This window comes from Numenius arquata, chromosome 17 (genome assembly GCF_964106895.1).
Source record: "Numenius arquata chromosome 17, bNumArq3.hap1.1, whole genome shotgun sequence".
Lineage (NCBI taxonomy): Eukaryota > Metazoa > Chordata > Aves > Charadriiformes > Scolopacidae > Numenius > Numenius arquata.
In genome coordinates, this window is record NC_133592.1 from 13,810,617 (window position 1) to 13,834,961 (window position 24,345).

General features: G+C 41.4%; 1 protein-coding gene across 1 annotated transcript in view; it reads left to right on the forward strand.

The window, feature by feature from the left end:
• The first annotated feature begins 3,849 nt into the window (after nt 1–3,849).
• LOC141473062 (myosin-4-like) overlaps nt 3,850–24,345 on the forward strand; it is a 34,792-nt gene continuing 14,296 nt past the window's right edge. Inside the window, exons 1-22 of the mRNA XM_074160372.1 lie at nt 3,850–4,053; nt 4,148–4,291; nt 4,387–4,543; nt 5,120–5,147; nt 5,238–5,349; nt 7,964–8,056; nt 8,153–8,216; nt 8,306–8,404; nt 8,501–8,604; nt 8,822–8,960; nt 9,383–9,501; nt 9,602–9,751; nt 9,831–10,001; nt 11,903–12,212; nt 13,671–13,744; nt 14,295–14,382; nt 16,147–16,264; nt 17,697–17,820; nt 18,671–18,807; nt 20,106–20,361; nt 22,220–22,462; nt 23,863–24,039. Coding sequence (XP_074016473.1) covers nt 3,850–4,053; nt 4,148–4,291; nt 4,387–4,543; nt 5,120–5,147; nt 5,238–5,349; nt 7,964–8,056; nt 8,153–8,216; nt 8,306–8,404; nt 8,501–8,604; nt 8,822–8,960; nt 9,383–9,501; nt 9,602–9,751; nt 9,831–10,001; nt 11,903–12,212; nt 13,671–13,744; nt 14,295–14,382; nt 16,147–16,264; nt 17,697–17,820; nt 18,671–18,807; nt 20,106–20,361; nt 22,220–22,462; nt 23,863–24,039 — 3,111 coding nt within the window. The remainder of the gene's footprint in view (nt 4,054–4,147; nt 4,292–4,386; nt 4,544–5,119; nt 5,148–5,237; nt 5,350–7,963; nt 8,057–8,152; nt 8,217–8,305; nt 8,405–8,500; nt 8,605–8,821; nt 8,961–9,382; nt 9,502–9,601; nt 9,752–9,830; nt 10,002–11,902; nt 12,213–13,670; nt 13,745–14,294; nt 14,383–16,146; nt 16,265–17,696; nt 17,821–18,670; nt 18,808–20,105; nt 20,362–22,219; nt 22,463–23,862; nt 24,040–24,345) is intronic.

Consider the following 24,345-nt stretch of genomic DNA (forward strand, 5'->3'; position numbering starts at 1 on the left):
CCCTTAACATTTGTCAGTCAGATTTGTGTCCTAGTGTGTTCTTGTTTAAGGTTTCCTCCCTTTCTTACAGTCCTTTGTGGTGTAAAAAAAGGTTCTTAACCAGATATTCTTAAAGGAGCAGATACTCTCCTTCCACATACCCTTACAGAACAAGTCAAAGTTATTCTGGTTTGACCATCAGCCTGCTCCACAAACTCCTCTGCAGGATAATGGAGTGGCACAGAAGCCAGGCTCCTTGCCACAGGCTGAGACCTTGAGGATGCCTACAGGGCTCAGGTATTGCAAACCTGCCAGGACTGCAAATCTGCCTTGTGATCCAACTGGCAGTTTTCTTACTCTGTCCCATGTTTAAGGCTGGTTTCAGACTTGCCAGCACTCCATAAAGTGGTACAGAGAAATTTAATGAGAGAAAAATTCTGCCTCACTAAGTCTTCTTTATTCTCTATCAGCATGTGTAGATAGAGAAGATAGGATGGGATCCATTAAAATCAGAGTCAGTAAAGAAATAATTGTGCACAGTTAGCAAGAAAAAACACATCTTGTTGGTTAAAGCAAGCTCTTAAGGTCAGGAGCCAAGTGTTGCCTTATTTGGCATTATCAGAGCTGTCTTTGGGTTCCTCCATCCTCCATTCTGGCACAGAGCAATGTCAAAAGAAGAGGTCAGTGCAGCTGACTCCATACAACCTTAAACCAATCCTGTCTCTGAGTAATTAGCAGAGAGATCAGAGCTTCAACACGTTTACAACTAAAGAGTAAGTTATTATTGACCAAAAATAGAGCGCTTGAATGCTGTGTGGGCAGGAGGTTACATATAAAGAGCCACAGCTGAAGGCAACCTTATTCTTTGTTACCTCAGCATCTCAAGGTAAGTCCCACCTGCTTCCTTCATACTCTGACCATGGCATCTCCACAGCTCTGCAAAGAGGTGAAATACGTATGGGCATTTTCCTCTCTTTCCTCACTTCTTAACATTCCAGGTCATGCCTTACATGCAATGTCAAGTTTAAATGACCCAAACCATAGCAGTGTGGTGGCACAAGCAGAAGCAGAAGAGCCATGCCATGCCCCTCCTTGGAGGCACCTTCCACAAACTTTGCTACCTTCAAGCCCTGTGAAAGGCACAGGAAAACTGACTGTGAAGGCAGTTGAAACTGACTGGGAAAATATATGGAATGTAGCTGATCTTTTCCTAGACATTAGATTTATTTTCTGCAGATCATGATAATGTGGGAGTAACACAAGATTTTCTGTGGGATTTGGCTCTAGCTGAAGAGTTGTAAGGCTCTGTGTACAATTCAGCTGTTGAAGAGACTACACAAGGTGTATAAATGTTTGAGAGAGCATATGCTCAAGACAAAGGACTGGTTCTGATTTAACTCTCTTTGTCTTTTCTTTAACCATTCCACACAGATACTGAAAGCAGATTTCCTCCTGGGCTCTCTGAAGGTAAGGGTTTAACAAATAACATGCGGTTTTGCTAATTGAGCCTGAGCAATGAGTGAAGTTCACCCAATCAATGGCAAGGGCAAGTGGCAAAAGACCATGTTGTAGAACCAGGTTCACTGAAAAGGATATATGCTATTTTAATCAATATGAGCATATTCACAGTTCTTGGTAGGAAATGCTCCATTTATTGGGAAAGAAAAGTGACAGATACTCAAGCTTAGGCAAGAGGACATGGGAAACAACGATGGTAATGTTTTTTAGTGCTGTAATCTGGGATTCTGGGATTTATAGATGTTTAAAATTCACCCCCTGGCATCTGCACTTCTGGAAGCCTGAAACTGAGGTTGTGTTCAGAAAGGAGGCTCAAAGTACAATTTCAGAAGGGTCTAAGCTTATCCTGCCTTATGTTTGTTTCCTTTGGGGTAAAGTCTAGAACATTATATGCTGACTTTGGCTTATTGCACAGGTCCTGAAACCAGAACAAAGTTCAGGGTGATCTTGTCTCCTGTCTGATAGACAGATCTGTTTATGTACAAAGAGTCACCTTCACACAGAATTTAATATGCACCATTCCCTTGTAAGCTTTCTGGGGAAGGTTAGTGATTGAGTTCACCAGAGCAACGGAAGGAACCTTCCACACATGTGCCTTCCATGCTAATACCAAAACATGTTCACTGAAATTGGAGATGAAAGAGATGGAAGTATAGGTTATTCTCCCAGAGAATGCTGCCTTCTCTGTTCATGAACGCACAAAGATTCAAATTTTACACTATTTCCTGACAAAGACGTTCAGTAGTTTAACAGACTCTGCGTCTTGAGAAATTTTCTGATAACGTATTGGCATTTTCTGATGCTCTGCTTAATCTTTTCATGGACACTGTGAAATAATTTCTTTCTTTCATGACGCTTCCCTCGAGCTGCTCAGAGGCAGGATCACATGGGCAAAAATGCTGGGCTCTATATACATGGAATAATACTTTCAAAGTAAGTTAAAGGTTCTGGATTTTGTACTTTGAAATTTCTGAGTATTAAAGGCTCTTGAGAGATGCAGTCCCTCGAAGTCCTGCAAGGTGCATATCCCATAGCAGAAAGGTTTTGCTGAGAGAGATCAGCACTTACACTCAAAAGCAGCATTACAAATGCCTTCAGACTCATTTCATTGTTTTCTTGCACATAAAATTACTCCATGTTGATTGTTTCAGTATTGTGATGCCTTGAAAGCACACATTTGAGTTGCTCAGTTCTGTGCCTTTATCTTTTTTAGTACCACAGTGCATCAGACAGCCCATTAAGTATCAGGAATTTAGAATGGTGGGGTTTTTTTTGATAGCCTGTATATTAGCTTCCCTGGGGAAGAATATTCTGTTTACTCTAGTTCCTGCCTACATTATTTCTGCCTCTGTTATTTCCAGACGCTCTTGAATTATTCACATCAGTCCTTCTGACTATAGCAACCAATAGCATCTATTTGTGTTGAAGAATTTTTACTAGGTATTGCTAAAAATGTAAAATTAAACTGAGCATAAATCAGTTTTCTGAAATATTTCTACTAGACAAATCCCTCTCTGAATGACTGGTACATATTGGTACACATTAATTGTCTTCTAACGATTCATAACCACCATTTCTCTATATAATACATTAAAGCTAAAAGGTACTTTGTAATTGAAATTCTTTGAAATGTTATATCAAATACTTATTTACCTAGATAATACTATGCTATTAATCATTACCTTCAATATACATTATATTCCTTTATTAGAAAATTTTGCCACAGATCTAAAAAGATGTTTTATATTTGGTTCATATGATAAACAGGTTTGCCTTTAGATACGTGATGACTGACCCTATTTGTTCCGGTGCTTGGTACAGACAGAAACTAGTTGAACTTTCCCTGATAGGTATTAAAACATCAAAAATAGGAGTGTGCCAAGAATACTTCCAATTAGAAATTATGTGTGCGAGCCAGTCTGCTTAACTTATGGATCTTATTTGTGTCTAAATTTTTAGATGTCTAATGGCACAATGTATCTAAGTGGCTAGGTGTGTGTGGTTTTCAGAAGTATGTGGCTGTGCAGCTGTGTGAATAGCAGGTGAAGAAACAGCAGGAGAGACTTGTGAAGACTTCTAGCTTGATATTCTCTCTGCCCTCACTTGGGCACACAGATATCCCATTTAAGGGGGATGTCTTCAAAGACAATACCTCTCTGTGTAGAAAAGGAACTTTCTTTATTAGGACTTCTTCAGTGGATACTTGAAATTGAGGCAGAAGTTAAGTGCTTGTTGTTGATTAGTTGTCTTCTTCCTTTTAGTCATTAAGCATGACCACTGTCTGTATAAATATAAATTACAAATGCACAGGCTCTCTGAAACTTTTCTGAATTCTCCAGAGCAACCCCAGCCATGAGTTCAGATGCAGAGATGGCAATCTTTGGAGAAGCTGCTCCCTATTTACGGAAGTCTGAGAAGGAGAGAATTGAAGCCCAGAATCGCCCATTTGATGCTAAGGCAGCCTGCTTTGTAGTGGATGAAAAGCAAATGTATGTTAAAGGTAGCATACAGAGTAGAGAAGGTGGCAAAGTCACAGTTAAAACACATGATGATACAGTAAGTGATACCAAATGTTACTCATAAATGATCACCCTGTTCAGGCAGTTCCTTGGCTTAGATTCCTTCCCCTGTTCCCTTCTGGTTTTGTCAGACTGTGACTGTAAAGGATGATGAGGTCTTTCCCATGAACCCTCCCAAATTCGATAAAATCGAGGACATGGCCATGATGACCCACCTCCACGAACCCGCTGTGCTGTACAACCTCAAAGAGCGTTATGCAGCCTGGATGATCTACGTAAGTACCAGTAGCACTCTTCCCTTGGGTAGCTGGGAGGAACTGCTCTGGAAGTGGCCAAGTGGAAGCCAACGTGCCGTCTCCCTTCCTCGCAGACCTACTCGGGTCTCTTCTGCGTCACTGTCAACCCCTACAAGTGGCTGCCGGTGTACAACCCAGAGGTGGTGGCTGGTTACCGAGGCAAGAAGCGCCAGGAGGCCCCTCCACACATCTTCTCCATCTCTGACAATGCCTATCAGTCCATGCTGACTGGTGAGTAATTTGGAAAGAATGGGAAACCCTGATATATGCAGGGCTGGCTGCTTGGTCAAGAGCACTTGGCAGTTCAGGCATCTTAGGTACTCTTCTACTCAGTGCCTGAGAGCAACAGGTCCCATAGTCCTATGGCACAACTCAAGATTAGACTCCCTGTCGCTGCTTAGTGACCTCTGTATTGGCACATAATGAAGGAAAGACAGCAGCTAGCTGTATGGCTTTTTGCCCACTCTCCTAGTAGGGAATTTAAAGATACAGTAAGCAAGGAACACAGCAGAGAATCCGATTCTGATTAAACAATATTTAAGCCAAGATTCATACATAAAAGAAAACAAATAGTAAGTGGGAAGCCTGATAAAGAACCATTGCTTGGAGTTAGATTTTGGGCTGCTCCATCCCTCTGTGCACAAAAAAACCCAAATGCAGACTAATGCAGAGTTTACCTTATCTGGTTACAAAGGGATAAATACACTTACAATATAGTTCTTTCCCTTGAAATCAGTTAGTTTTGTCTGAGGAACAGAAGCCGTTCACATCTCATTTGAACAGCTCTTTCTGTGACTTTGTTTTCAGATCGTAACAATCAGTCAATCCTTATCACGTGAGTATACTCTGTTATGTGTGACTAAGCTGACAGAGAAGTAAACGTGTTTTCTGTTTCCTGTAAGAATTAATATTTTCATTTTAACAGTGGAGAATCCGGTGCAGGGAAGACTGTGAACACAAAGCGTGTCATCCAGTACTTTGCAACAATTGCAGTTACTGGTGAGAAGAAGAAAGACCAACAGCCTGGCAAAATGCAGGTATGTCATTGGTTCCCCCTTCTAGCATCTGCCCAAGACTCTGTCTGCAGAGCAGAAACTGTCAATGCATATTTTTGAGTTGCAGGACTATCAAAAGGTAGAAAGTGTAGTGCAACTGAGGAGACACTTGCGATGCACAGTTTGAGCACACCTGTGCTCATTTACCCCTGCTACCCGGCCTCCATCCCTCCGAACGCTAGCGGAATTATACTTAAAGAAGCATTTTCTTAATGTAGGAAAGGCCCAAGAGTCAGTTTGTCTCCGGCCCCTGTTGAGCTTCTCATTCCTATTCCTTGTTTCACTCCTATTGACAGGGGAAGCACAGGAACTCAGAACTCTAGAACGGTTGTGCTGAAGTTAAAAGTCATTTCAATTGCGTCAAGTAGTAGTTCCCACTGGCTTTTTGTCCTGCCTGTGGTAAGGTAACAGGCCTGAGGGGCAGCATAAGAAAAGTGATAGATTTGGGACAGCTGGGGCCACTTACCGCACAGTTAGAAAGTAACCTCTAAAAGGATGTTTCCAGGGAAGAAAGCACATGCTCTCATGCCCCTTTCTGCTGAGCAGCCCAGCTGCTGCAATCTGAGCCCACTGTGCATTTGCAAGGCGTGGGTTCCATTCCCTAGCACAGAGCAAGCAACAAACATCCTTGTGGCACAAGTGTGTTGCCATCAGCCTGTGAGATGGTATGTGCATCAAAGCGGGTGACACATGTCAGCGTGTTATTTGAGTACCCAAGTGCACAGCACAGCAGAACCTAAGGAGATTCCAAGGTTGAATATACTTTTCGCACCCCAAGGCAGGTGTCTGTAATTGATGGGTTGTTATGGCCAAGGCAAGTTCATGGCAAGCACTCTTTCCATTAGCACCATTTCAGAATCTGCTGGGCTCAGCTTTCACCAGCTGCTCTCTATGCTGGTACTGATCTCAGAAAAACTTTGAGACAGCTGAGAGATGTACTGACCATGCTTGATATAAGGAAAATCACCTAGCTCTCAGATGGGCAGCAACCTGTTCTGCCCTCTTCTGAGTTTATTAGCAGAATACTCTATTTTTTTAGTGTTCACAATCTCTGTAACAGTAGTATGTGCTTCTTCATAAGAACATAAAATAAAACACTCAGGTTATAGTTGTGTCTAGCCCAGCATCCTACCTCAGATGCAGGCTGAAATCAGATGCCAGGCAAGAGCATATGAATCAGGGAAGCATGTAACGGCATTTCCCAAGTATACTGTCTTAACCTGCAGCATTTTGTCACCAAGCCTGTAGACAGGACTTCAGAATGAACTTGTGTAAAGAATTTCCATGTCTTCTTCCATGTTGTTCTTCAAACATGGTGCTCTCTTGTGAGTTCCCTGGTAACAACTGCGCGCTAAAAAGAGGTTTGGTGTTGGTGTAGTCATCTGCACTGACACACACCTCTCTTCTCTTAAACAAGGAAGTTCATTTAGAAACCTGAAAGATACATGTGAGAGGGATTTGGGATTTTTTCACCTTTTTTCAAAAAAAAATATAGAGAGCTTCACATGCTACTTAATTTTACTTCATATGTTGCCTTAATTTTACAGGGTCCGCCTTCACTGTAGACTAATAAAAACTAATTTAAACCCATTGTGCCATCTTCAGATAGTGTTGGGAATTGCGCTCCCTCTCCCTTGCAAGATGTTAAAGGCTACACTGACCACCACGTACAAAGATGCAGTAACTTGAGCTGCGCCACTAATCTTTCAACTGGATAAAAACTGATATTTTTTTTCTTATTCTTCATTTTCCATCTCTGTCTTGGAAATCATCCTTGGCAATCATGGCATCAATATGTAGGGATCAATCATAGAAGCCTCGAAAAAAGCTTTGCTATATCATTCCAAGAAAGCACACGGTGACTCTGCTTCCTGGACTGTGTTGCACAGAAAAGGAGACACATGATGTCACAGAAGTTTCTTTCCTCCCATATTTTTGCAGTTAACAGTAGTGATACAATACAATATCAAAAATTTACATGTTGATTATTCCTTCTATTGTCATGCAGCAAAAAAACTCAAAGAGTTTCTGTTCTCTGCTTTTTTAACTTTGGTAGTTGAGTCTCAGGCTTTGTCCATGTCCCACTCTTCTTTTCAAAGCACATCTGGAGATGTATTTCTGTGTTCTAAAAGGCTGCTGGTTGGTTGAATGCAATTGCAAAACTTTACATTCTCCCTTGCTTCCTACTAAAGGCTGTACCTCTCTCTGTGTGTCCTAGAGTAACCTCCAGAAAAAATCCCAGAATTTTCACAGTTTCTTTAACTGTCATGGCCTTTGTCAATGAGAATGTGGAAGCACTTCTCATACAGATTTCAAACTCCTTGAGCTCCACTGTAGTGACTCTGTATAAGAATCTGAATGTATGATAGCAGGTACAAGAAGGAACGAAATACAGCTCTGCCTTTCAGCACTCTCCCCTTTGAAACCAATGGCAATATTCATGAGTGATGGCTGATGAGTGCTTAAAACCTCTCCTAAATTTTAGGTTAAAATCACATATGAAGTGTAAAAACAATCTGTTTGTAATATCTCCTTTGCAATATTTGTTATTTACCAGTAGTGAAGTTTGATAAGATACTTTTACTCCTGCTACTAGGGAACTCTGGAGGATCAGATCATCCAGGCCAACCCACTGCTCGAGGCCTTTGGCAATGCCAAGACTGTGAGGAATGACAACTCCTCACGCTTTGTGAGTTCATTTCAGATTTGTTGGAATGCAGACATCTAATACAAGTCTCATTCATTGATCACTATAACCAATATATTGATCTTTACTGCTTGATAGGGAAAATTCATCCGGATTCACTTTGGAACAACTGGCAAGCTGGCCTCTGCAGATATCGAAACCTGTGAGTTGGAGCAAGTCAGTGCACACAGAATTTGTGCATTAATGATCTCAAGTTTGCCAGGAGATTAACGACATATTTCTTTTGGTTAGATCTTCTGGAGAAATCCAGAGTGACTTTCCAGCTGGCCAGTGAAAGGAGCTATCATATTTTTTACCAGATAATGTCCAACAAGAAGCCAGAGCTCATTGGTGAGTGCCAGCGGTGCTGGGCTTGGGTCTGCAAGTGCTTTCTCTTTCTGCTGTTACCTTCCCTGGTGCCAAAAAAGGTGCCCTGTATACCTGCAGATCTCCTCCTTATCTCCACCAACCCCTACGACTTCCCCTATGTGAGCCAAGGAGAAGTCACTGTTGCCAGTATCGATGACAGCGAGGAGCTGCTGGCAACCGATGTGAGTGCAGCCAAGTGGCCATGGACACCCCGCTGTCAGGCTGGGGTAGCTGGGGAGCCCCGCCAAGCACAGGGCTGGCCGGAGCTCCACACACTAGGTGTGGGCAGGGAGGCAGGGGGAGACAGCCCACCATCCTGTTGCGGCACACGTGCCTGTCAACAGCACCTTGTGCTTCAGCCCTTGTGCTTCTCTGATCTTCCCTGGCCTGCCTCTGCAGAGTGCCGTGGACATCCTGGGCTTCAGCCCCGATGAGAAGGTGGGGATGTACAAGCTGACGGGGGCTGTCATGCACTACGGGAACATGAAGTTCAAGCAGAAGCAGAGGGAGGAGCAGGCGGAGCCAGATGGCACAGAAGGTAATGTTGGCTGCAGAGTTTGCTTGTGAACTGCACCAGGAGATAAGCTAGCAACCCTGTCCCATAAAGTGCCCAACTTTTTGACACTGATTTTCCCTTCCAGAAAATAAATGTTTTAATTTTGTTGCAAGTTACACAAAGTCAATCATGTAATTTATGCTCCTCAAGGAAACAGAGAGACACAAAGATGAAGCATTGCTGCAGCTCTCCAGGCACGCAACATCAGCGTGCCACAGCTGAGACACTGCCTATGTTGGGGAGAAAACAGTCTCCATGTCTCCAAAACAGCTCCAAGGAGCTACCCTTGATGATAGGTGCATTTGAGTAGCACCAAAAGTAGGCTCCTTGTAACACAAACATCCTAGAGCACCAGGAAACTTTTCTTTCTCTCTTTTGAACTCATTTGCTGTCTCTGATCCTAGTGGCTGACAAAGCTGGCTACCTGATGGGTCTGAATTCTGCTGATTTGCTCAAGGCTTTATGCTATCCCAGGGTGAAAGTTGGGAATGAATATGTAACTAAAGGACAAAATGTCCAACAGGTACCTAGAGAGCTGATCAGCCTTTCATTTTGTTCAGACATTTCTTTCAACTTTGAAGCTAACTGTGGTTTCATTACTACCATGGCTATGTTTCTTACAGGTATACAATTCAGTGGGTGCATTGGCTAAATCAGTCTATGAGAAGATGTTCCTGTGGATGGTTACTCGAATCAACCAACAGCTGGATACGAAGCAACCCAGACAGCATTTCATTGGTGTCTTGGACATAGCTGGCTTTGAAATTTTTGATGTGAGTTACAGTAGGTATCCTTGCCTGTTGATGACTTTTCCAAACTAACTGGCATTTTTTTATATTTTGCATTCTGCAGTTCAACAGCCTGGAGCAGCTGTGCATCAACTTCACCAATGAAAAACTGCAACAGTTCTTCAACCACCACATGTTCGTGCTGGAGCAGGAGGAGTACAAGAAGGAAGGAATTGAATGGGAGTTCATTGACTTTGGGATGGACCTGGCTGCCTGCATTGAGCTCATTGAGAAGGTAGAGGAAATCCTGTCATTTTAGGAGACCCCATTTCTTTCATGGTCATTTATTTTAGGCCACTCACTCTTAATAAATTGGCACATAACTGCTGAACAACCCTCTCACATAAGAAGAGACAGTTTATAAAACTGACACTTTTTGAATGACATGCTGCCTCTGCACAAACAATGATTTCCTGAACAACATGGCTGGGGTGGAGGGGTGAGGGGGTACACGATGTTAATTTTCTGCCTTCAACAAGATGGCCTTTAACAGTAAGGTGAAACTCAAGTCTTTACTCCTTGCAGTAATGGACAGAATTAAGTTCCTAGTTCTAGCAACACAACTCCTTCTGGCCACTCTGTCGCTGCCCACTGCTACTGCACTGGGGACCTTAAGGCCACATTACAAACCAGTGTCTCCTGGTTGTGCACAGCACTTACACATCATGTGCAAATCCAGTATGTACGTACCCAAACAGCTTCCTCCTCAGCAGCATACAGGTATCTGCTCCCAGTACTATCATTCACGTCCAGTGCCTCATTCAGCCACTCCGCACGCGCGTTCACTGCTTGATAGTCATGTCCATGGGTTATGCCTTTGCACACACAAGCCTTACCTTTCTTGCTAACCTCCCACACTTCCCACAACATAGCAGCATCTGTAGCCAGCGCTACCATTCACAGCTAGTACCTGTGGCATATTACTATATTTAACACCCAAAATCCACACTTACTGTTCAGTGTCCATACATTTTGTGTCCCACATCTTTGCAGTACAGAGTATTAGAGCCAGAGGAATCAGAACACCTATGCTGATCTAATGCTGCAGTCTCTTTTGTAATGACAGGAAAGTAGACACTTCTAGGATGCAAATCATCTGCTTCCAAAGTACATTCTTTTTGTGATTCTGTGAAATGTCTTTATAATGCTTCCGTTATAGAAGATCAATATGGACAGCTAACTCAGATCTAGAATTTGTTTTATAGACACCTACCATTAGGCAAGATGAATGCTAACCCTCACACAGCAGCCACACAGGGCAAAATCTTCATTTAAAACACAGCATTCCTGCCCAACATCCATCTCCTGTGGCTGCTGCTGCTCTGGAGGATCCCTGATTCTAGCTCTGGCAGCTGCCTAGCTGAAATCAGTTGTAAGCATCTAATGGCATCTTATTAAATTAAATTAAAAAAAAACATTCATACAAAGAAGGAACTCCTAGAATTCTCTCCAGGCCAATGAAGTGCAGGTCACATCGGTGTCTCCAAGAAAATCGGAGGACGTGTACTATCAGAAGATACCTAATGTAGCTCAGATTAAAGCTCTGATGTCATTGAGAATGTGCCTACATCTATGTATTGAAATACTTACAATTTTGAATACAATTCAGAGACAAATTAAAAGTCTACGGGTATTCTAAACTGCCAGATTATTGCCATTTACACTCCATATAAGGTGAGGAAAATCTGATCCATCATGCACATTCACTGGAGACAGGAGTTGTTAGACATTAGTTATCTATACATATTCTTGGACGTTAAGTTCGTGTTGACAATTGCGACCTTGCTCGTTACAGACATACACAACAGCATCAGTCCTACAAACAGGATGCTGAAACCTACTTCCTAACAATGTAGGGTAAAGATGATTGAAACAATTATAATATATACAGTTAGGCTTTCATTCAAGGATGCATGTAAACAGTACTGTTGAGTTGGGTAGTTCCTGGGTAGTAGCTTGAGCAACACAGATTAATTATAGTTTGCCTGATGATTATAGTAACTTGCAATATACTAAGAATTTGAGCAGTATAAATTACAGTCACTGAAACAAGTCACAGATCATATGCAAGGTGACATTTGTTTACTTTTCCTCTCCCCGCCACTTACCTTCTTCACGTATTCACATTTCTCCCAGCCCATGGGCATCTTCTCCATCCTGGAAGAGGAGTGCATGTTCCCCAAGGCAACTGACACCTCTTTCAAGAACAAGCTCTATGACCAGCATCTGGGAAAGTCCAACAACTTCCAGAAGCCCAAACCTGCCAAAGGCAAGGCTGAGGCCCACTTCTCCCTGGTGCACTACGCTGGCACGGTGGACTACAACATCACTGGCTGGCTTGACAAGAACAAGGACCCCCTGAACGAAACTGTTGTGGGGCTGTACCAGAAATCATCCCTGAAGCTGTTGTCCTTCCTTTTCTCTAACTATGCTGGTGCAGAAACAAGTAAGTGCTTTTTCAGTGATGATCGATAAAGCAAGAATCAACTAAAGTCTACTTCTGCTTCTGCTCTCTGTCGTATGGTCTAGACTCTCTATCATCCCATAATGTGACCCTGTTCTTGTGTGCACTCAGATATGCCATAACTAAGATACAAACATGGAGAACCACTGAAAACACCACATTCATGTGGTGCAGAGAAGCAAAACTCAGCAAGCTCAAAACAAAGTGACAGGAGGTGTATGATTCCTGATTAACCATGTTCTGGATTATGTGCATGCTTGCTCATCATCTAGACAGGTGCCAAGTATACATTCAAAATGCAAGCACTTTATAGTGTTTGGGAACAGTTTTATTTCTTGAGGTGAACTGGAAGAACTAAAAAGAGACCATGTAACTTCTTCATATCCAGCTGAGTAGTCCTGGTGTTGCAAGGGAAAATGAGAGAGAGAATATAATTTAAAAGTCCTCTAAGGGCATCAGAAAGCAGTCCAATCTCTTGCCCTTTTTGATGGCTGAAGACCATCAAGTTGGACCATCAATAGGTCTTCCTTACCAAAATGGCCACACAGATGTCTACAAAAAAAAATGCAATATTCTGGCCACCTGGATGCTGGGCAAAAAGAAGAGGCAGTATACAGTAGTAGTCACCTCAGCCATCAGGCATATGGACAGCAGGGTTTGAGGCTCAGGAGAGTTCTGCATGGAGACTTTCTTGCGGTTCGGTTTGGCTGACATAACCATGTGTCTGAGCAAACTCCTAGGAAATACTGGGGATGAGTCAGCTGTGGTCCTTGCAGGTATCATTAATATAAGGAAGGAGAGAAGAAAAGGTTGTGAGGATAAACTTTTGGATAAGATGTGAAGTTCAGAGCATGAAGAACCCATTTCAGTTTCAACTTGATTGGCTTCAACAGTGCAGAAAATGTGAAAAGGCCCTGACATGCTTGGACTTGTATTGCTGAGAATATAATTTGTTTCCTGCCTTGGGGCTGCTATAACTCAGAATAGATCCTTATTCCTCACCTGGAACATTGGATTGGGAGACTTTTTGAAAGAAGACTTCACTGCACTGATAACCAAATGTCCCCTGCTGAGCCACATTCTTGTGGCTTTTCACCTAAGTAAAAAATAGAAATAAAAAATGGGGCTATGTCTATAAGTAAAAGCAATGTGACTAGTAGCACAGAGTACGCTTATGAAACTTATGTCAGATCATGGTATTCCATACCACTAAAGCCGTATACATTATAATGCAACTTAAATCACGCATGAGACCAAATATACCATACACTTATCAACAGCCAGCTAGTAGCAGTTCACTAAAGCTCTCATTAAGCAGTGGGTCAGTATTTAAAATTAAAAATTAATTATTTTATTGGCCCATGACCAAATAAAAGAAGGTGAGGCCTGCGAAACTTACTGCTTACTCTAACCATTCACCTCCCGTCTACATCTTCCAAGGTGACAGTGGTGGTGGCAAGAAAGGTGGTAAGAAGAAGGGTGGCTCTTTCCAGACGGTGTCTGCTGTGTTCAGGGTATGTGAATTTCTTTTTAAATGAGCCATGCTTCCACAAAAATGATCAGAGGGCTCAAACACCTCTCCTATGAAGAAAGGCTGAGAGAGTTGGGGTTATTCAGCCTGGGAAGAGAAGGCTCTGGGGAAACCTTATTGCAGGCTTTCAATATATAAAGGGGGGTATATCAAAAAGGTGGAGAAAGACTTTTTACCAGGGCCTGTAGTGACAGGATAAGGGGCAATGGTCTTAAACTGAAAGAGAGTGGGTTGAGATTTGACATAAGGAAGAAATTTTTTTACAATGAGGGTAATGAGATACTTGAATAAGTTGCCCAGCAAAGTTGTGGATGCCCCATCATTGGAGTGTTCAAGGTCATGTTAGATAGTGCTTGGAGCAACCTGATCTAGTGAAAGATGTCCCTGCTTATGGCAAGGGTGTTGTGCTCAATGATCTTCAAAGGCCCCTTCCAAGCCAAACCATTCTGTCATTGTATGACTCCTTGACATTTGAAGAAAAATGCAAAAGCTTTGTAGCCCAAAGCTCAAACCCATGGTTTGTTCTGTCACAGGAAAATCTAAACAAGTTGATGACTAACCTGAGAAGTACCCATCCTCACTTTGTGCGTTGCCTGATTCCTAATGAGACCAAGACACCTGGTAAGTCCGTTATTATACTCTGAAGACACGAGACTGACAGGAATTGGCTGGCTTAGCTTTCACACCAACTTTTTCCAGATCAGCTTCCATTGTATGTGAAGTCCTTTGGGGTTGTCCTGCAGGACAGTGCCCAAGTAAACCTTGTATTGTTTCCCATGACTGTAAAATTTTGAGCATTATATGGTCTACAGCACTTACCCATCTTTGCTTAATCTATATACAGAGCTGAAGATGATAAAGATATAGTTGATTACAGCTGATGAAATTGTTGGTTGTGGGCAAGAGCATTAGCAATTTTAGGGGCTACTGTGTCATTCAGAATTGTTGGGTTCAGCCCAAGACCACTTACCAATTTCTAAATATTCAATGTTAGGATCTGATTCACTGAGCTGGAGATTTGTCAAAGAAATCGTATATCATTTGTAGAATTTTGTGTACAGGCTGCTGGGTACTGCTAGCAGTTGGAAAGCATTTTGATATAAAGCGAGGTTTTTTCCTTTATTTAATTAAACATTAAACACTCACAAAGTGTTTAGTCTCTAAGAACAGTTAAGTTTGGGAGTATTTACATGTGGCCATTAAATTAAACTACTTGGGGAGAGACTTGCCTGTGTGGGTTTTAGAAGTTTAATCATTATGAGGTCTGATACTGGTCAGATGATAAGGTTGATACTGGTAGAATGTAGTGGATGCAACAGGAGTACCGGGAAACAGGATCTTAGCATCTTTTAACCTGCTCAAGAAACAAAAGACCAGTTTCAGAACATTTCTTACCTTTCTTGTTTATGTCTCTGTGTAACCCTGAAGACCACAAGCAGGATTTAAGTAACAGACATACATATGACACTCACATTTCAGCTATTCATCTGAACTCCTTTTATATTCAGTGGAGACAAGCTGGCGTTTTAAGGTATGATTCATCTGGCCCCTTTTCTGCATCTATGTTAGGATGAGATGAATCACATCCTAGAAGAAACTGTTTCGCTCCACTGACTATAAATGAAGCCCAAATGGAAACATCCACACTTTATATCCTAAAGTGAAGAAAAAGGAATCCCACTGGAGTCTTGACAGTCAGGAAGGTGTAAGGGGAGAATTCGGGAAACCTACTAAAATAGAAAAGCATATTTGAATGAATGATTTTGCCAGATATAGCTGTCATTTTAATGTTCAGTTGGTCATTTTGACAGAGGTGACTCAAAGGGAATCTTGACTTTTGCCTTTTAAGAAAAAGAAAAGTAGTACTGTGTGAGCGAAATTAAGGATGGTGAAGTGAAGGAAGACAAACTGGACATTTTCTGATTTTTAGCTGTTTTTAGACTTTTCTAACAATTCCTTTGGGTACACTTTTATTGATTACACTGAAAAAATAAAGTACAAACCATTTTGCACTAATTAATGTCTCTAGCAGCTGATGGAAATTTCTGCATGACAAAGTGATTCCAAGAGGGTTTTATTCTGCCAGGTTTTTTTTAATATTTGGGAATAAAACTTAATTTTTTAATAATGTGGCCTTATGCCTTTTGGCCATTGGTGATTCACAAGCACTGCCAGCCCTAGCATTCTTAGTAAAGCTCAGCCCACTGAAGCAGCTCTCTGCAACTTGTATGAATTGAAGGCATGTTCTGTCTTCTTCCTGCATCTTTAATCAAGAACTGGTTGAATTTTATCCAAAAAAAAAAAGGGGGAGGTAATTCTGGAATGCTAATATTCCAACATTTCTTGGAAGAAAAGGACAGTTATGCTGGATGCATTTTGTTTAAGGTGAAATGGACCATTACTTGGTGATGCATCAGCTGCGGTGCAATGGGGTTCTAGAAGGCATCCGAATTTGCAGGAAGGGGTTTCCAAGCAGAATCCTTTATGCGGACTTTAAGCAACGGTAGGTCTTCAGTTATTACTGTCTGTTAAAAAACTCAGTAAACCCACCACTCAGGTGACAAGTCTGGTGACACCACTGAGAGACACCCTCTGAATCAGACTAGATTAGTGGCATTTGAGGGAACTAAGTCATTAATACTGTTTTAGGTCATTCCAGTCTTTTCCCTCTTTGACCAGAGATTTCTTGATTCATCAGAATCGGTTATCATTTCTAAACCGTAATCAATTCCCAGAGATTCAAAGAGATGCAAAATGCCCGTAGGGTAATGAATTAAGTGGCATTATAAACTGCTCTTTGTAAATATCCCAGAGTATGTATAGAAAAACAATACATGTCAGCACAGCCTCCTTACAGTGCACTGACTAAGCATTCAAAAATCCAGGACTTTGCTGGTGCTCTGTCACCTACCTGCACGCTGTGCCTTGTTTTCCTCATCTTTAAAATGGAGACAATTAAACCTGTTCATGTGAGCTCGGTTGCTATGAAATGCTGAATCAGAACTGGCTGCTGTTATAATTAAATGTAACAGTAACATCTTCCATGCTGAACTGGTGTGAAAATATCTGAAGAAGCTCTGCAACCTGATGTTCAGTAAGGCATTAGCTGGTCTCACTTGTCAAATCATAATTTGATGTGATAGATGAAGGAAGCTATCCATAAAGGCCACGGTCCAGAACCAAAAAGTGCTTTATAGTTCTAAGGAAATGAGCTGAAGTTCAGGAGGAACTACAATGGAAGCTTAAAATAGAGAATAAATTCACTGCACAATTATCACTGTCTTTATTTGGCATATTCTCTTTCAAGGTAGACTTGAGAATAAGAAGTGCTCCAGTGTAGAGGCACACATCCTCACTGATGTATCTGAAGAAACCCCTTTAGAAGGATTAGGTGGTCCTGTTCATGACACAGCGTTACCATTAAGTTACCTTGCAAAATGCTAAGACTGCTGCTAGCATTTACAGAATAATACCATGCCATTTTTAGTCCAAACTCAAGGATTCAGTGGTACAACTTGTAGAGACTGTGAGCTGTGCAAGATTTCCTTTGGAATATAGCTGATTTTTGTTAGTAGTTTTAATTCATCTTCAACTTTATCTTGAGTAGAGTTCCTCTGATCAATGAAACAAGATGGGAAGTGGTTGAGAAGTTCTCACTATGTTCTTCCTAATTCCTGGACCTGCAGACATTCTTAAGTATGCACGTTCATTTTATATGTAACAACATACTGTGTTGTTATACAATCCAAAAATTTCTCTAAAGAGCAGACATGTCCCCTTTTCATCATGTTCTGTTCAGCCAAGACTGTCTAGATTTCAGATGGCATATTCAACTGCTTTCAGATACCTCAGTTTCCATATATTTTATGACACACAATGGATCCTATTTTCCTCACCCTGTTTGCAATCAGTCCTTGCAACTTCTCTTACCACAGGTACAAGATTCTTAATGCCTCAGCCATTCCAGAAGGCCAATTCATTGACAGCAAAAAGGCTTCGGAAAAGCTTCTTTCCTCCATTGATGTTGACCACAACCAATACAGATTTGGCCACACCAAGGTAAAGTCCTTGTGGAAGAGTGCATATAATTAATGACAAAAAATATTGTTCGTCAAAAGTATTTCTTGCATATGAAATCAGCCTTCATGATGATTAGAAATGAAGTACGTCACTAGCAAGAAGGAGTACAGAAAACTTGGCTGGTTCTGGGGGTATGTGTGAGTGGTAGCACTGTAAGCCCTGGGAACACCACGCTACCAGAATGACACAGAGTGGCTGCAACTAGAACTAGTGCTGCCCCTTTCTCCTGCCAGGTGAACTCATTTATATCAGTGCATGTTAGACAGGCTCGGACAGTTGGACTTTTCTGGGGATTTAGGCACACACAGAAGTCTGTCTTCCATATCCAAAGCAGTACTAACTGGGACTCTGCTTCTCTGATCAACACAACCAAGGCAGTATTATCTCTAGACAAAAACCCAGTCACTTACACTACTGAACATCCACCATCATGTATGCTTCTCAAAGCCATCCCTAAGCCAGTTTACAGAGCAAATCTTGAGCCTGACATGGAAGGGTAGAGCACAGCAAAGAGACAGGGTAGGATATAGTACTAAGTTGAAAGTTAACTCTTTGTTTTAATAACTACTGATAAGCTAGACCTTCCACAACATATTCTGGAGCACGCATCAAATATCACTGCAATAATGTAATTAGATCATACATAGAGTGACTTGTCATGAATCACAGGAACACTGAGGATATTAATACTGACACAAAATTTCTCTAGCTGTTAAACCTTTACTCTGCAGGCATTTTTCCAAAACTGCCTTGTACTATCCTGCATCAGCTGCCAATAGTTGTGTATCTAGCTAAGCCTCAAACTATTTGACCCTCTTTTATGTTCTAGGTGTTCTTCAAGGCAGGTCTCCTGGGACTCTTAGAAGAGATGAGAGATGAGAAACTTGTGAGCCTCATCACTCATATGCAAGCTATGTGCAGAGGGTTCCTCATGCGAGCTGAATTTAAAAAGATGAATGAAAGAAGGTAAAATAAGAAAATACTAGCAGATTTTAAGTGAAGCAATGCAGTATACTATCTCAGGCCAAAAACTGTCCTTGGGAAAGACCTTGGAAAGATTAGGGGAAACAAAGGAAGCAAAAAATAATGCTTTCCTTGTTATAGCCTCCCAAATTCTGGCAATGGCTATTTAGCAATTGGGCCATGTAGTTGGACCATGATTCTTAGTATTTAATAGCAAATCTTTTCTCCAGGAATGCACTTACCATTTTCAACCTTTAAAGAACCCTGTGACAAAAATAGCAAACTGAACAAGTGCTAAGGTTTGTCTGTTTTGAATATGTTGCTGATAATTTCATTGGATCACATCAGTTTTGTAAGTACTGGCATATAATCACTCTCTGCTCTCCTTAATTTTCTTTCACGGCTCCATCATCTAAGATGAACAATTCCAGCTTGTACAGAGAAGGTTCTCCATACTTTCGACCATCCCAGATACTCTTCCCATTTCAACTCTGTCCCTTTGAGATGGGATGAATCATGCGAAATGCAGGGTGTAGGAGTGGCAGCGCTGGGCGAGCCAAGCTAAGTTTCTCAAATGTTGTTGACAAGTGAAAGCTTTAAGGGGAGCAAAGATCACATAAATGTATAAGATAATCTGCCAACCAGCTGCTTTTACTTGTACTACTCTGTGGTATATATTTAGCTCAGGGTCTTCCTGAGCCAGGGATAGTTTCTAAGAATTCAGAACTCTCTTTCTAAGAATTCTAAGAACTCTTACTGGATTTCTCTGCAAGGAACTGTCTAATCTCCCCTTGAACTATGGGCATCAACAACATTCTTTTGCATTCAATACCATAAAACTATTTAATTTTTGTTTTCAGTTTCTGACTTAATAATTTCTAATATAGTATTTGGAGTGACCCAAAAAGCATCAAGCTGCTATTTCCACAATTGCCAGTAACCTCCAGATTTGTAATCTCAGCAGCAGTACTTCAAGGATGTCAGTTTTCTCTCTGGTATTCACCAGAGCACTTGAACTTTCTTTGAGACTGAGGAAAGTCTCAGAGATTCCCATGCAACATTTCAGTGAAGCTTGTCTGTTTTGGAGTATTTCTCCCTCTTACAACCAGACATAGTTCTCGGTTCATGCTACTGAGCCAGCCATTCTGCAGTGAAAGGCCTACAAATGACTCTTTAATAAAAACAAGAGAGGTGAGGAAAAAAGTCTCATGCAAAAGTTCCTTGAGGAAAATGCTGATGCCATATGGCCATTAATCAGAGTCTGTTTCCAACCCATAAACTGTGTTTTCATACATTTTCAGAGAATCCATTTATATCATCCAATACAACATTAGAGCATTCATGAATGTCAAGCACTGGCCCTGGATGAAGCTGTACTTCAAGATGAAGCCCTTGCTGAAGAGCGCAGAATCTGAGAAGGAGATGGCCAACATGAAGGAGGAATTTGAGAAAACCAAGGAAGAGCTTGTAAAGTCTGAGGCAAAGAGGAAGGAGCTGGAGGAGAAAATGGTGACCCTGTTGCAAGAGAAAAATGACCTGCAGCTTCAGGTTCAATCTGTGAGTAATCTCCTAATTCAGATTCACCACACTTTCTCTTATTTTGCTGCTCTTTCCCTTCTCTTTTCCAATGTCTTTCACAAACACACATGTAACAGTCAGATTCTCCGCCACTGTATCTGGCCTTGTCATTTAAACCTAAGCAAAGTGAGTACAAACCACATATAAAACATTACCAGCAGTATGAATACAGGAAATTCTGATTGGACCCCCATGTAAGTGGAGCCCCACTTCACTATTAAGCAATCACCAGTTGAAGAATCAGATTTTCCACAGTATATGAAATGTACTCCCAACAATGGTATATGATTCTGGATAAAATACAGGCTGTTTCTACATCTGCTGCCCATTATAATATGGAACCAGGGCAGAGGTGCTTTTCTGTCAGAGACAGGACTGGAACTGTGGAACAAAGACTGATGCTTTTCTCTGGAACAGACTGAAATTGCACAAGACAGGAATATTGTCAGGTATTAAAAGGTGATGAGATATTATGTGGCCAAGGGTAGTGTGGTGCAAGTGGACTTGTCACTTGCCATGTGCTTTTGAACCAGTTGGGTTTCAACAACATTCCGGTATTGTTTCAAGCACCAAGGCTGTAACTGTTAATGCTGAAGGTCAGATTCATTACCTGAATCCTTCTTCAGAACTTCAACTTAACCTCACTCAGTTTTCTAAGTTTCTTTGTGCCCTTCTTGGTATATAACGCTCTGTCGTCAAGAACTCACCTACTTTACAAGCATTTGGGGCTTCACTTTAACCCCTTTGTGGATGGTACACCAAAAAAAAAACAAGAAGCCCAGGTTTAGCTAGGTTAACTAACTTCCAAGTTAGGATGGCTTTCAAAGCACTCAGATTTCAGACTTTAGAACATAAAAGAACATTGCCTTCAAGTGTGTTGTCTGACTCTTTCTTGACTCCTGGTTTTTCACTGTTTTAGTACTGGAAGAGTCCTTTCTGTCTTCCCACTAAGTACCATTTTCCTGAGGGAGTTTCCATCAACCCTGCTTTAAAGATTCCTCAAGAACCAGCTTCTCCAAGTTTGTTCTAGAAGATGCACACTCACTACCCATAATGTTCAGTGTGCTATGGGTTTCTCTCTGAGAGAGAATTAGAGAATTAAACATACCATCTTCTGTTACTGCAGTGATGGCTTTTAGCCATAACTCTTCTGGGAGGCAACAGACACCTTTTCTGGTATTCTGCCTAGAATACATCATAGTAGCATTTATTTAGACAAAATTTTATCTGTTAATCATGCATCTCAAAATGTTAATTATAGTAAAAGTTGCAGGCTAAAATTTAGGCTGAGCCTGACCCTGTCTTAGCTGAGAGAGCTTAGAGGATGATGGGAGCAATCTTAGCCTCATGTGAATAAAGTGGGAGAGGAAGTTTGGGGAAGAAACAGTCTGACCTGTGTCATTAGAGTTGGAGGAGCTTATTAAAGATAGAATCATCCAACACTCTACGAAAGCCGACTTTGAAATTCTATATGTTTTACAAATCAAAGCTCATACTTCCAGGAAATCCAGTTTGCTACCCACCCATATATTTCACTGATTCCTTGCAGGTTTCTTGTTATGACTAAACCCTGTGAGTTTATTGTGTGTTACTGTAGTCAAACCATCTGACCAGCTGAAAGGAGGTGTCTCTACCATGGGATCATGGTCCACTTTCCTAAGTCATGACTGAGCAGGACAATTTCCTCATGATCAAATTGTGTACATCACTGGGATGTGCAAAGGAAATTCTGCTCTGACTTGTGCAATCAGTTTCCTGGAGATGGCGCTTGAACAACATATGTTGCCTTTTGTAATTTTTATGATAAACATAATGTGGCTTCAATATGTTCTGACAGGAGAGTGAAAACCTAGCTGATGCCGAAGAAAGATGTGAAGGACTCATCAAAAGTAAAATCCAGCTGGAAGCTAAAATTAAAGAACTAAGTGAAAGAATTGAGGATGAAGAGGAGATAAATGCTGAACTGACAGCAAAGAAGAGGAAACTTGAAGATGAGTGCTCTGAGCTGAAGAAAGATATTGATGATCTTGAGCTGACTCTGGCCAAAGTGGAAAAGGAGAAGCATGCAACAGAGAATAAGGTGACAAAGGAATCAGGGAATTATTCTTCCCCAGACAGTTTTCAGTATCGTGGAAAGTTGCAGTCATTCCTAAGTGCTCTGAATTGAAGTGGTATGTGGCAAGGCACAGGAGAAAGGTATTGCCACTTAATGACCTGTGATGGAAAATTTTTTGTTAAAATTATAACTTCCTCTTAGGAAAAATATATCTTCCATGACTTTTGAACTAAAAGAGTTAACTTCTTTTTGAACTAAAAGAGTTAAGAGGTTGTTATGGTGCTTGATAGAGAATTTCCATATTTGGCTATTTGCAGTCATAAGGAAACAGTATATTTGTGTCTCCTGTGGACATTCTTTCCCTCCATTGACTTGATGAAATGATAAGAGTTCTTCCTGACTTCTAAAGTTCAGACTGTCAGTATAGCAAGGAGAGTCTATATCAAGTGGTCATTAACTCATTTATCCCCCAGTAGAAGCACAGGTCTCGTCATATACATCTCAACAATCAATGTGAAAAGACAGAATTGAGATATATATGTTGGAATTCAAAAGTTCACATCTGTGGTGACAGCATTCAGTCCTGATGTGGAAACAGGACCAGCAGAGATGTAATTACAACCCTGAGGTTCCCTTCACTGCCATCACTGAGAACAACACTGGATCCTAAGTTTGCAATTACAGATATGCTGGACATTTCTATACTAACACTTAGAGGAAATCTAGTTGGTGCTGGATATTAGGATGAGGGAGTGTCTTATCCAATATCAGGGCCATATAGCTAAAGCACTTAGCAGTGTGGGTGTTCCTTATCCCTACTGTCAGGCTTTGCCATCTGAATGAGACAAGTGGAAAGCAAGGGTCAGACAGGCTAGTGCACAGCACCTGGATGTTTGAGATAAGGTTGCTGGTGTGCAATGCTCCATTGAAGTACAAGGAATAAGTTTCCAAGATAAAGCTAGCAGAGCTGGTATGTCCAGAAGCCCACTTAGAACTTCCTGCCCTAAATTTGTGATCACTTGTTCCAAGGGCATAAGGTTCTTCGTCATGTTGTTGTGTTTCATTCAATTTTATGGAAAAATTAACATATCCTTGGCTATGCTTGGCACTTGATAATATGTTTTCAATGAACCTCTCTTGTTGAGAATTTACAGCTATTTGCCTAGAAAATATATCACATACAGGAAATAATTTTTTTGAGCAAGAACAACTCAGAGACCTACCATTCCTCCATTGCAGGACCAGATAGGTCTGACTGTCAGGCATGACACTTGTTGTTACCCTCATCATGAACTATGTAGACCTTCTGAGGAGAGCACTTTGCCTACATCCATGCAAGATTTTGCAAGGATGCACTCACTGTGTTCTCAGTCTGTCATTTCTCAAGGCACCCCCTCATAGTATGGATGCTGGCTGTCTAACAGGTTAAGAATCTTACTGAAGAGATGGCAGCTCTGGATGAAAATATTTCTAAACTCACTAAGGAGAAAAAGGCCCTCCAGGAAGCCCACCAGCAGACACTGGATGACTTGCAAGTTGAGGAAGACAAAGTCAGCACACTCACCAAAACCAAGACCAAACTGGAGCAGCAAGTAGATGATGTAAGAAAAAGGTTTTGGGTTGTGTAGGGGGATACTCAGACAGATTAGAAGAGACTAGAAATCTGTAGTTGGGAGTTTAAGCAACACCTAAAGCAGCCAAGGCATCTCTAATAATTTCAGCTAATAAATCACTGCCAGATGACAGGGTATTCTGGAATTCATTGCATCTTTCATCTTCCCCTCCCTATTTAAACTATGTTCATCATTGGGTATTTCAGCTTTACAGGCTTTTGTGCCCCAACTAGCTGGAGCAGTACAGCTGTGGCAGTTTGAAGTTTGATGCAGTTATTTGTGGTCTCTCACTGT